The 12,189-nt window shown below is 40.5% G+C and overlaps 1 protein-coding gene across 1 annotated transcript in view; it reads right to left on the bottom strand.

Annotated features, from left to right (window-relative positions):
• The window catches only part of grin2d.L (glutamate receptor, ionotropic, N-methyl D-aspartate 2D L homeolog), a 136,707-nt gene extending 128,833 nt beyond the window's left edge, over positions 1–7,874 (bottom strand). Inside the window, exon 1 of the mRNA XM_041569081.1 lies at positions 7,433–7,874. Coding sequence (XP_041425015.1) covers positions 7,433–7,855 — 423 coding nt within the window. The 5' untranslated portion in view covers positions 7,856–7,874. The remainder of the gene's footprint in view (positions 1–7,432) is intronic.
• Positions 7,875–12,189: the final 4,315 nt, after the last annotated feature.

The raw sequence follows: 12,189 nt of genomic DNA on the forward strand, positions 1-12,189 counted from the left end.
TGACGGCTCTTTGTTGTTGCAGCAGACGTTCCAACATGAGGAGCGTTGAATTCCAGCGAGTCTGGCTGTCGCAAATCAAACGCCTGACTGGCATGTTGTACCGCTGCTGAATGTCAGCAAGGCGTGCCATGGCTGTATAGGAACGTCTGAAATGGGCCGACACCTTCCTGGACTGCCTGAGAACGTCCTGGAATCCTGGGTACTTTGAGACAAAACGTTGTACTATTAAATTCAGAACATGTGCCATGCAGGGCACATGTGTTAAATTGCCCAGTCTCAGTGCTGCCAACAGATTGCTTCCATTGTCACACACCACTTTTCCGATCTTCAGTTGGTGTGGGGTCAGCCACCGATCGGCCTGTGACTGCAGAGATGACAGGAGTACAGATCCGGTATGGTTTTTGCTTTCCAGGCACGTCATCCCCAAGACAGCATGACAACGGCGTACCTGGCACGTCGAATAGCCTAGGGGGAGCTGGGGGTGCACAGGTGTGGAGGAGGAGGACCCAGCAGCAGAGGACGAAGAAGAGGAAGAAGACGAGGTAGAGAGCGAAGGAGGAGTAGAGGTGGTGGCAGAACCACGTGCAATCCGTGGCGGTGACACCAACTCCACTGTCGTTGTTGAGCCACACATTTCCTGCTTCCCAGCCATGACCAAGTTCACCCAGTGGGCAGTGTAGGTGACATACCTGCCCTGACCATGCTTGGAGGACCATGCGTCAGTAGTCATATGGACCTTTGGCCCAACACTAAGTGACAGAGATGCGGTGACTTGGCTCTGCACATGGTGGTACAGGTGTGGTATTCCCTTTTTTGAAAAAAAATTGCGGCTGGGTACCTTCCACTGCGGTGTCCCAATTGCTACAAATTTGCGGAAGGCCTCAGAGTCCACCAGCTGGTATGGTAAAAGCTGGCGGGCTAAGAGTGCAGACAAGCCAGCTGTCAGACGCCGGGCAAGGGGGTGACTCGCAGACATTGGCTTCTTACGCTCAAACATGGCCCTCACAGAAACTTGGCTGGGGGCAGATGACTGGGAATGGGAACTGGTGGTCAAGGTGGAAGGCGGAGTGGAGGGTGGTTCAGACGGGTCAAGGACAGCAGAGGTAGAGCAGTAAGATGCTGGACCAGAAGGAGGGTGGCTTTTAGTTTGCCTGTTGCCTTTGAGGTGTTGCTCCCAAAGTGCTTTGTGCTTGCCGTTCATGTGCCTTCGCATAGAAGTTGTACCTATGTGGCTGTTGGGCTTCCCAAGACTCAGTTTCTGACTGCACTCATTGCAAATTACAACGCTTTTGTCAGAGGCACACACATTAAAAAAATCCCACACTGCTGACCTTTTTGAAGCTGGCAATCTGGCGGTAACAGTAGAAGTTGGCGGCGTTGGCGGCAATGGCGGGTGCGTTGGCCGGCTGACCACAGGTGCCGATACATGTTGTTGCCCTACTGTTCCCTGCGAGCTGTCCTCCCTGCTTCTTCCAAGTCTTATTCTCCTCCTGCCTCTCTGACTCTCCGTCTCTCCATCTGAACTATCCTCCTCTTGCTCTCTTCTACTGGGCACCCACAAAACATCAATCTCCTCATCATCATTCTCCTCAGATGCATCAATTTCTTCTAACAGCTCACAGAAGGAAGCAGCAGCGGGGACCTCCTCGTCATCACTCATTATGTCCATCTCTGTTGTGTTCTCTGCCAGAATTAAATCTGGTGTAACGTCCTCATCTCCTTCATCTTCTTCTGCCAATAATGGTTGCGCATCACTCAGTTCAAGAAACTCATGTGAAAATAACTCCTCTGACTCCAGTGAAGAAGGGGCGCCGGTGGTGGAGGAAGTGTTATGTGGGGTGGCCATAGCAGTGGAGGATGAGGATGTTGTGGTAAAGTTAGAAACGGTAGAGGATGGGGTGTGCTGTGTAAGCCAGTCAACTACCTCTTCAGCATTTTGGGAGTTCAGGGTCATTGCCTTTTTAAAACTGGGCAATTTCCTAGGGCCACAGGATAGCATAGCAGCACGGCCCCTAGTGCCTCTGCGTGGCGGCCTGCCTTTGCCTGGCATTATTTTTAAAACAAAAACAACAACAACTCAGGTGGTGTTTCTGGAGACGGTATTATTATTGATATTTAGACAGAATGTGAACAAGCTCACACAGCTAAGTGGCAGTGGTTTGAAAATGAAGAACACACTGGGCAAATAATGCCTACAAGGTCAACGTATACACTACAGCAGTGGTGGATACGGAATATATTATTGCTGCTTGAAAAACGTCACTCAGGTGGTGTTTCTGGAGACGGTATTATTATTGATATTTAGACAGAATGTGAACAAGCTCACACAGCTAGATGGCAGTGGTTTGAAAATGAAGAACACACTGGGCAAATAATGCCTACAAGGTCAACGTATACACTACAGCAGTGGTGGATACAGAATATATTATTGCTGCTTGAAAAACGTCACTCAGGTGGTGTTTCTGGAGACGGTATTATTATTGATATTTAGACAGAATGTGAAAAAGCTCACACAGCTAAGTGGCAGTGGTTTGAAAATGAAGAACACACTGGGCAAATAATGCCTGCAAGGTCAACGTATACACTACAGCAGTGGTGGATACGGAATATATTATTGCTGCTTGAAAAACGTCACTCAGGTGGTGTTTCTGGAGACGGTATTATTATTGATATTTAGACAGAATGTGAAAAAGCTCACACAGCTAAGTGGCAGTGGTTTGAAAATGAAGAACACACTGGGCAAATAATGCCTGCAAGGTCAACGTATACACTACAGCAGTGGTGGATACGGAATATATTATTGCTGCTTGAAAAACGTCACTCAGGTGGTGTTTCTGGAGACGGTATTATTATTGATATTTAGACAGAATGTGAAAAAGCTCACACAGCTAAGTGGCAGTGGTTTGAAAATGAAGAACACACTGGGCAAATAATGCCTGCAAGGTCAACGTATACACTACAGCAGTGGTGGATACGGAATATATTATTGCTGCTTGAAAAACGTCACTCAGGTGGTGTTTCTGGAGACGGTATTATTATTGATATTTAGACAGAATGTGAAAAAGCTCACACAGCTAAGTGGCAGTGGTTTGAAAATGAAGAACACACTGGGCAAATAATGCCTGCAAGGTCAACGTATACACTACAGCAGTGGTGGATACGGAATATATTATTGCTGCTTGAAAAACGTCACTCAGGTGGTGTTTCTGGAGATGGTATTATTATTGATATTTAGACAGAATGTGAACAAGCTCACACAGCTAGATGGCAGTGGTTTGAAAATGAAGAACACACTGGGCAAATAATGCCTACAAGGTCAACGTATACACTACAGCAGTGGTGGATACGGAATATATTATTGCTGCTTGAAAAACGTCACTCAGGTGGTGTTTCTGGAGACGGTATTATTATTGATATTTAGACAGAATGTGAAAAAGCTCACACAGCTAAGTGGCAGTGGTTTGAAAATGAAGAACACACTGGGCAAATAATGCCTGCAAGGTCAACGTATACACTACAGCAGTGGTGGATACGGAATATATTATTGCTGCTTGAAAAACGTCACTCAGGTGGTGTTTCTGGAGACGGTATTATTATTGATATTTAGACAGAATGTGAACAAGCTCACACAGCTAGATGGCCACTGGGCAAATAATGCCTGCAAGTGCACTACTATTGGTGCACTACTATGAAGAACAGCAAACAGCACTGGACACCTTAAAGAACAGTAAGATAAGTAAAATAAAAAAAAATTATATGTATATTAAAAAAAGTTTCTTGGGTTGGTGCTGCTGAACTACTAGGAGCAGCACAGTAGCACACCAGTCCCACTCCCCAACACTGCTAGACTAATAGCACTTGGCTGTTAAAGTAGCAAAGTAAAACAACAAAAAAGAAAATAAAAGCAGTCCTTACAAGGACTATTGGGTTATTACAGCAGTCAGCAGATGAGATCAGAAGAGATCAGTGCCCACAGCAGGCAGCTACATACAGAGCACTGCAGTAGAAGGTAGATTACTAGCCAGCAAAGCTACCCTAAAATGTCCCTCAAATCCCTGCAGACTTCTGTCCCTCCAATACAAAGCAGTATCAAGTAGATTACTAGCCAGCAAACTTACTATCAACTGTCCCTCAAAGAAATCAGTGAAATCAGTAACAGCTCTCTCCCTACACTAGCTCTTGCAAGCACACACAGGCAGAATGAAAAAACGCTGCAGGGCTTCAGTTTATATATGGAAGGGGAGGGGTCCAGGGGGTGTGGGGGTGGTCCAGGAGGGAGAGCTTCCTGATTGGCTGCCATGTATCTGCTGGTCTGGATTGAGAGGTCAAAAAAAAGCGCCAGGTAAGGCGAACCCAAAATGGCGAACGCCGCGCGACGTTCGCGAACATTCGGCGAGCGCGAACAGCCGATGTTCGCGCGAACAAGTTCGCCGGCGAACAGTCCGCGACATCCCTACAGAAGAAATATAGCATTCTAGCTTGCAGTATTGCAGATAATCTATTGGCAATAAAATGCCTCTGTAGCTCTCCTTCTCCTTTAAAAGAACTTGGACAGACGTCACCGGAACACATATTCCTTGAGAAAAGGACAAGCTAATTCTTTGAGTTTACAATAATTTGCAAGCAATTGTGCCACAGATGAAACAAAATGTTTTCTTATTTAGCAGAGATAATATCCTATTGCCTTTTCTACGAAGCCATTCACGGCAGTAATGCATTTTAGAAAACAAATCAATAGAAGCCTACACAAGGACCATATCTTTCCCTTTCCAACCATAACCAGGGGATCCCTGAACAAAATGAGTGGTCAAAGAGGAAAGTAGATGTTACATTAATTCAATTAAGCTTTGTTTTTCCATGTGTTTTCTTTGCTTATTGTTGACTTGGATAGTAATCAACATTCCACACAAAGCTGGTTTTGCAAAGCAAAGATGGGATTCATATTCTAAATAATAATTAACCTTTATTCTTCTGGGACAAAAGTGGATTCTTGATAACTGATTTAGGGATTCAATTAAAACATACTAAAAGCAGGCTACTCATAATTTTAATTAAACCAGCATAGATTTTTTTTTCTGAAAAAAAAAGGTTAATGCTTTTAAAAACCTCAGATGAAATGAGCTGATTCCCGTGCACACTCATGTCTGATCACATTCAGAGGATTGCAGCATACTGCTGCTTTGATCCAAAAAATGTATCCCCTCTCATGTACATGCTGTTTCCCAAGAGCCAATAGGATGTGATTTACATTGACCACATTTTTTTTTAGTAAAATTAGATGTTCATGCTAAATTCACATTATGATGTTCACTGTTTCTCCGAAAGTTAGTACTGAAGGTTCAGACTTCAAACTTATGGAATTGGTCCATGTCATATGATCACAGTAGAGAAAGCAAGTAAACTAATTAGCCAGCAAGAGTAAGTGCCCTGGTACACACTGTCCTTAAAGAATAATTAAACCTCTAAAATAAGGGAGAGTGCTATTATTATTCTAAGCACTTTTGCAATTTGCATTCAATATTTTTATAATGAAGGCATACATATTCTGTTTATATGAATGAATTTCCAACAGTGCCACCTGCTGATCAGTTTTCAACCATCAAGTAGTCAAGGAAGTCGTCAGGAGAAAGAAAGTAGACTGGTCTGATGTTCTTTTGGTTAGGAAAAACATTAGAAACCTTGTATACATTTGCTCACATCTTTCTTAAAGGGATACTGTCATGGGAAAAAAACATTTTTTCAAAATGAATCAGTTAATAGTGCTGCTCCAGCAGAATTTGGCACTGAAATCCATTTCTCAAAAGAGCAAACAGAGCTTTTTATATTCAATTTTGAAATCTGACATGGGGCTAGACATATTGTCAATTTCCCAGCTGCCCCAAGTCATGTGACTTGTGCTCTGATAAACTTCAATCACTCTTTACTTCTGTAATGCAAGTTGGAGTGATATCACCCCCTCCCTTTCCCCCCCCCAGCAGCCAAACAAAAGAACAATGGGAAGGTAACCAGATAGCAGCTCCCTAACACAAGATAACAGCTGCCTGGTAGATCTAAGAACAACACTCAATAGTAAAAACCCATGTCTCACTAAGACACATTCAGTTACATTGAGAAGGAAAAACAGCAGCCTGCCAGAAAGCATTTCTCTCCTAAAGTGCAGGCACAAGTCACATTACCAGGGGCAGCTGGGAAATTGACAAAATGTCTAGCCCCATGTCAGATTTCAAAATTGACTATAAAAAAAATCTGTTTGCTCTTTTAAGAAATGGATTTCAGTGCAGAATTCTGCTGGAGCAGCACTATTAACTGATTCATTTTGAAAAAAAATAGTTTTTCCCCATGACAGTATCCCTTTAAGCAGAAGAACATCAAACCAGCCCTCTTTCTTTCTCTTGACAACTACCTCAACTACATTCGCTTAATTTAAAGGTTTATTTATCCTTTATAATGCTAGAGAGTCTGAATGCTGCAGTCATTTTTCTTGTAGAATTGGAATGACTGAGGGATGCCCTATGAATAGCTGGTACTGGCTGTGGGTTCACTTCTCCCCAGCTGCATGTTGTTTGCATTTTGTGTTTTGAGCAAGAGGAGATCTATTCTATCGCTCCTCTTTTCTGCATTTTCTATTTGAAACATTGAGAGTAGTCTGAATAACAAAAAATGGTTCCTTTCCTGTAAATCAACCCATGTTTATCAAAAATAAAATATGACAAAATAAGCAACATCCCTTACTGGGCATAATAGAAAATCACTCATAGTAATATTCAGCAGAAGAAAGGAAATCCTATGTGTAGACCCAGTAGATGTGCATTAGCCTCTTTCATCTTTCATTTTTTAGCATCACTTCACTTCCTAGTATTCTGCTCATGTAAATGTAGACACAGAAAGAAACTATGAATTGTCTTCCTATTTTTAGAACTTACATCAAGTAATATTGTTGTAGAAGGGGTAACAGTAAACAGCAAATTAATAAAGAAAAAGGGGCTTATGAATTATTGTTCTTTAACAGGTTTATACAAGGTCTGCAGGACAAACAGTAGGATAATATGCAACTGGACCAACCACATGCAAAACCAAATAACAGTGATTATGCAGAGTATTGAAAGCAAAAGCTGTGGTGACTCTCACTTCTACAATGACAACATCCACCTACCAAGATGGGTCATCATTAGATATGACTTTCAGTTTTGACAAACCAACTGTGATCTTATTGCATGATGGTCTCTCAGATCTGCCTGTCTTGGTGCTATTCAGACAGTAAGATTGAGGTTGTCCAAACAAATCTCTATAAACATACTAATCCTCTTGACCAGGAATTCTCTACCTGCTTTTTTACAAATATTTTACACTGAATCCTAAACTCTCTTAGCCAAAGGTTTATAAAGAAATATTAACATTTTGTTTCCAACATATTGAAGCAGGAGCCTCTTACCTTGGGTGTTAGTACAATTGCAGATCCACCATTTATGCCAATAATTGGCATAGACGTTTGTGCAGAGATGAAATCAAGTATCTGAGCAACAGATTCAGTTCGGGTATCATCTTCAAATACAACTCCATGAATGCGGAGGCTGGAGAGGACATCACAGATTTGCAGGATAAGGCTGCGTGGGTTTGTGTCATTTAGAATCACTGATATTGGATTCACTTCCATTGAGAAGTTCCGGAAGGCAGAAGGTGCAAAGCGCGCACTCTCAGGTGGGTAAGATATTCCACTAAAAATGATGGCTACATTGAGGGATCTTGGACTTTCTTCTCGAAATTCCAGAAACGGACTGGCACATGCCAGGGCCATCAAAAATAGCATCCTAGCAGCGGGCACAAAGGCAATATTCACAGCAAGTAGCAAACACATCTCGAAGGACTTTCACTTCCACTCTAAACACAGAGGTAAAAAAAAAACAGAAGAAAGATGTAAGATGTAAGTAGGAAAATTAGCTTTTACTGCTATAGCTTATAATCTTTCAAATATTACTTCATTTTAGTGAATCAATATGTTTTTAAACATTACACTTTATTGAATAGAATTAGGCTCCTTCCCTTAACTCCTCTTTAAATCAAGAGTTGAACAATACATACTATCTTCTTACTGGTTGCTCTGGGTTACTAGAACTAAAACTATTGGCCAAGTAAGACTTGAGGAGCCAGGTGAGGAAAGTTAGGGTCATTCCCACTTGAGTTTTAATCAAAGTAAGACCTTTGTGTTCAATATATTGTTCTTTTCCATATTCCTTTTATTCAGATCAAGAATAATATAGATCCCCTGCCATCTATGTAGAAGCAGAGGAGAAGTAACCCTTTCTCCATGTTAATGGGCTCTTACTGGACCTGCAAACCATTGGCGAGGCAGGCAGGATGCAATATCCAACTCCTTAACTAATTAGCAAGTAGGTTATAGGGAGGAGACTGAGGTAACAATAAAGACATTAATTTTATTATTCTCCAGCATAGAACCACTAATCAATTTAAAATGTTGCCTATGAACCAGAATGGGCAGATAAAACTGCTGTAGGGTGCAAAGCATATTTTTGCCTAGGAGTGTGAAAATGTTCTTACATTTTTGCAGGGTCTCTTGAGACCTTCATATTTCTGGTAAGGAATGGCAAAATGTAGGCTACAGTTGCAATCATCCATTGTTTTGGCCATAGGGATGAAGGGGCTCAATTAATTAGCTGTATGAAGTAGTTTTATGACACGAGTTTGCAGCAGATTTCATTGTTTCACCACACGTGAATTAATTCAAGAAACTGAAGCGACAAAATCTGCTGCATCCAAAAAAAAATTGACGCACGTCAAAATTATTCGGTTGCCGGTTGACTTCAATGCATTTCGTGAACAGCACAGATTCGCCCATCACTAGTTGTATGGAGCCCTAAGATTTCTGTTGAATATTCTGGCTACACTGCCTGTTGGGTTATAGCAGTAATCCCCAACCAGTAGCTCTCCAACCCCTTGGATGTTGCTCTCAGGTTCCTCAAAGCAGATGCTTGTTTTTAAAATCCAAGCTTTAAAGCAAGTTTTAATTGCATAAAATATCCAGTCCACATAGGGGCTACCAAATAGCCAATCATAGCCCTTAATTTGGCACCCCAAGGGCCTTTTTATGCTTATGTTGCTCCCCAACTCTTTTTACATTTGAATGTGGCTCACGGGTTAAAAAGGTTGGGGACCCCTGGGTTATAGTGTACCAGCCAGGTTTAAGTTCTATAAACAAAAAAACATTAAAATTAAACAAACCCAATAGGCTGGTTTTGCTTCCAATAAGGATTCATTATATCTTAGTTGGGATCAAGCACTGCTTATTATTACAGAGAAAAATGAAATCATTTTTAAAAATGTGAATTATTTGGATAAAATGGAGTCTATGGCCTTTCCATAATTCAGAGCTTGGGTTTCAAGATAACGGATCCCATGCCTGTAAAAGAGAATGTAAATGTATTTACCACTTGTGTATCTGTTATACAAAGACACACAACACTTACAACACTATACAAAGTCACTTATTTCACGACTGTATCATCAAAAGTAAAACTCAAGGGTTAAATCAAAAACCAGCATCAAACTCTAAAATGTATAACCCATTTGTTATAACTCTTGTTACCTTTGCCAAGTGTCCTTCTCCATTCCGAGTAATGTGTTAATATCCCTTCAGCAGCACACAGATTTACAGAGATAACAAAATGCAGAGCTATTATCCAACTGCTGCCGGAATGCCTTCCATTGCATAAATGTATGCGTCTAAAGTAGGAACAGGTTTATTGGACATTGGAGACTCTTAACCCCTTTGCAGTCTGTGCCGTGGTATCTGTCTATAGCTCATACAACACACATTTTTTTTAGTCTGAATATTGACTTAAAGATGACCTTCCAACATCCCTTGAGTAACACATTTTCCTTGCCTCATCTGCTCTGCCTTTTTCGTAGCTCTCAGAACTCCGCTAACCATCTTGCACAAACATTTCTTTTAAGACAGCAATTTGCATGAACAAGATCTACAAGTCATGTTTTGCTTCCATTAATGTCTTGAAGATAAGGCCAGATGGATTTGTAAGAAGAGACATGAATTGCTGAATGTACAGACATTTATAATTATTGGGTACTGATCTGCAGAGCGTTACAGAATATTTGGAGGAAAGGCCTTTTCTTCCTCTCTCTGGGAAACAAACACTGCTAATATTACTCATTGTCTTTGTCTTCCAGTAAATCATTACTAAAACACTTGAAATCTGTGCAAAATACTGTTGGAAAAGCTCCCAGCCAGTTGTATGTGTTTTTTACTCTATTGAGATAATAATATTTGAATTTTCAGCAAAGGATACAAATAGGATTTAATACAGTATACTGATGTTCAGTGGTCTGTTATGTGTATATGTGTGTGTGTGTGTATTTATATATTTACAAAGATGAATTTTTAATATAAGGGAATTAATACAAATTTGATTGTGATAATGGATGAGACTCTTTTTCGTGTTTTTCATGGTTTATACACTTAGGATCAAGTTTTCGAGTTTACATTTTTTGGTCAAAATTCACATTTTCAGGTTTAAAAAAATTGATTATACCTAAACCCTGGAAATAGCTTGAATCCAAAAATACTAGGTATGCACCGAATCCAGAATTCGGTTCGGGATTCGGCCAGGATTCTGGCTTTTTCGGCGGAACAGAATCAGAGTCCTAATTTGCATATGCAAATTAGGGGCGGTAGTGAAATTGTGTGACAAAGAAAACAAGGAAGTAAAATATGTTTTCCCCTTCCCACTCCTAATTTGCATAATCAAATTAGGATTCTGATTCGGTTCTGTATTCGGCCGAATCTTCTGCAAAGGATTCAGGGGTATGGCCGAATCCAAAATTGTGGATTTGGTACATCCCTGAAAAATACACCATCTAAAACCTGTCTAAGTCATGTAGAAGTAAATGGCAGGGGTCCCTTGGACTATTTGAAGATGTTAATAGCCTTCATGATGTTCGAGATTTATTCAGAGGGTTTTGCCTCAAAAAACTCTATCAATTCGAGTGATTCGAGTTTTTTTCCCATGGAAAAATCTATCAATTCGAGTTTTCGGGTTGTTAACCCCAAACTCACCATTTCAAGCTTTTTCCATTCAAGTTTTTTTTTTTAAATTAGAAACCATTTGGGTTCATTCGAGATCATTCGAGGTATATACAACTCTAAAATCTCAAATAGCCCTATTGTGCCTACGCTACTTTTTTACTCCCGATTTGGTTTCACTGCTTGTTAATGAATGCCCCGACAAACTATATTGTATATAACAGAAAATGCACAGCAATCTGACAGCAAACAACAACACAATATTAGTTTTGAAAGGTTAACATGAACACTAAGGGGTCGAATATCGAGGGTTAATTAACCCTCGATATTCGACTAGGAATTAAAATACTTCGAAGTCGAAGTATTTAGCGCAGATAGTTCGATTCGAAGGATTTTAATCCAACGATCGAAGGAATAACCTTCGATCAAAAAAACTTAGCCAAGCCTATGGGGACCAATCATAGTCGAATGATTTTTACTACGAATCCTTCGATTCAAAGTCGTAGTCGAAGGTCGAAGTAGCCCATTCGATGGTCGAAGTAGCCCAAAAAAAACTTTGAAATTCAAAGTTTTTTACCTTTGAATCCTTCACTCGAAGTTAGTGAATCGGCCCCTAAAATGAAAGTGGCTTTTAGCTTTTAGTGAGGGCAGGAAAAGGGCTAAAGTTTCCCCCACTCATTTTAACCCAGTGTTGGGTTATGTATCAACACAGGCAAAGCCTGACTTAACCCCATCACCTGATCAACAGTAAGTTTCATTATTTTAGCTATAGTAGAGCAGTAAAATATATATATATTTGTTCGTGTATAATCCTCCAAAGATATGTTTCTAAAACTGACATACAAATCATTGTGCTGTTTATTAAATGTGATACACAAATATATTATATACATTTTTAATATATATAAATATACATATTTACATATTTATTCTGGTGCTGGCAACTTGTGCTCAGTGCCCCACAGAGAGGAGGAACCAGGAATTCTGTATTAAACATCTGAAAAACATTTCTAATAAGGCCTATTTGCATAGCAGATTTAATAAACAGCCACTGAGTTCAATCATTGATTTCCCTTGGATAACAAAGTGAATCATTGGAATGCTCAGCTTTGGGCTGTTAATATCAGGGACAAATA

Source organism: Xenopus laevis, chromosome 7L (assembly GCF_017654675.1).
Source record: "Xenopus laevis strain J_2021 chromosome 7L, Xenopus_laevis_v10.1, whole genome shotgun sequence".
Lineage (NCBI taxonomy): Eukaryota > Metazoa > Chordata > Amphibia > Anura > Pipidae > Xenopus > Xenopus laevis.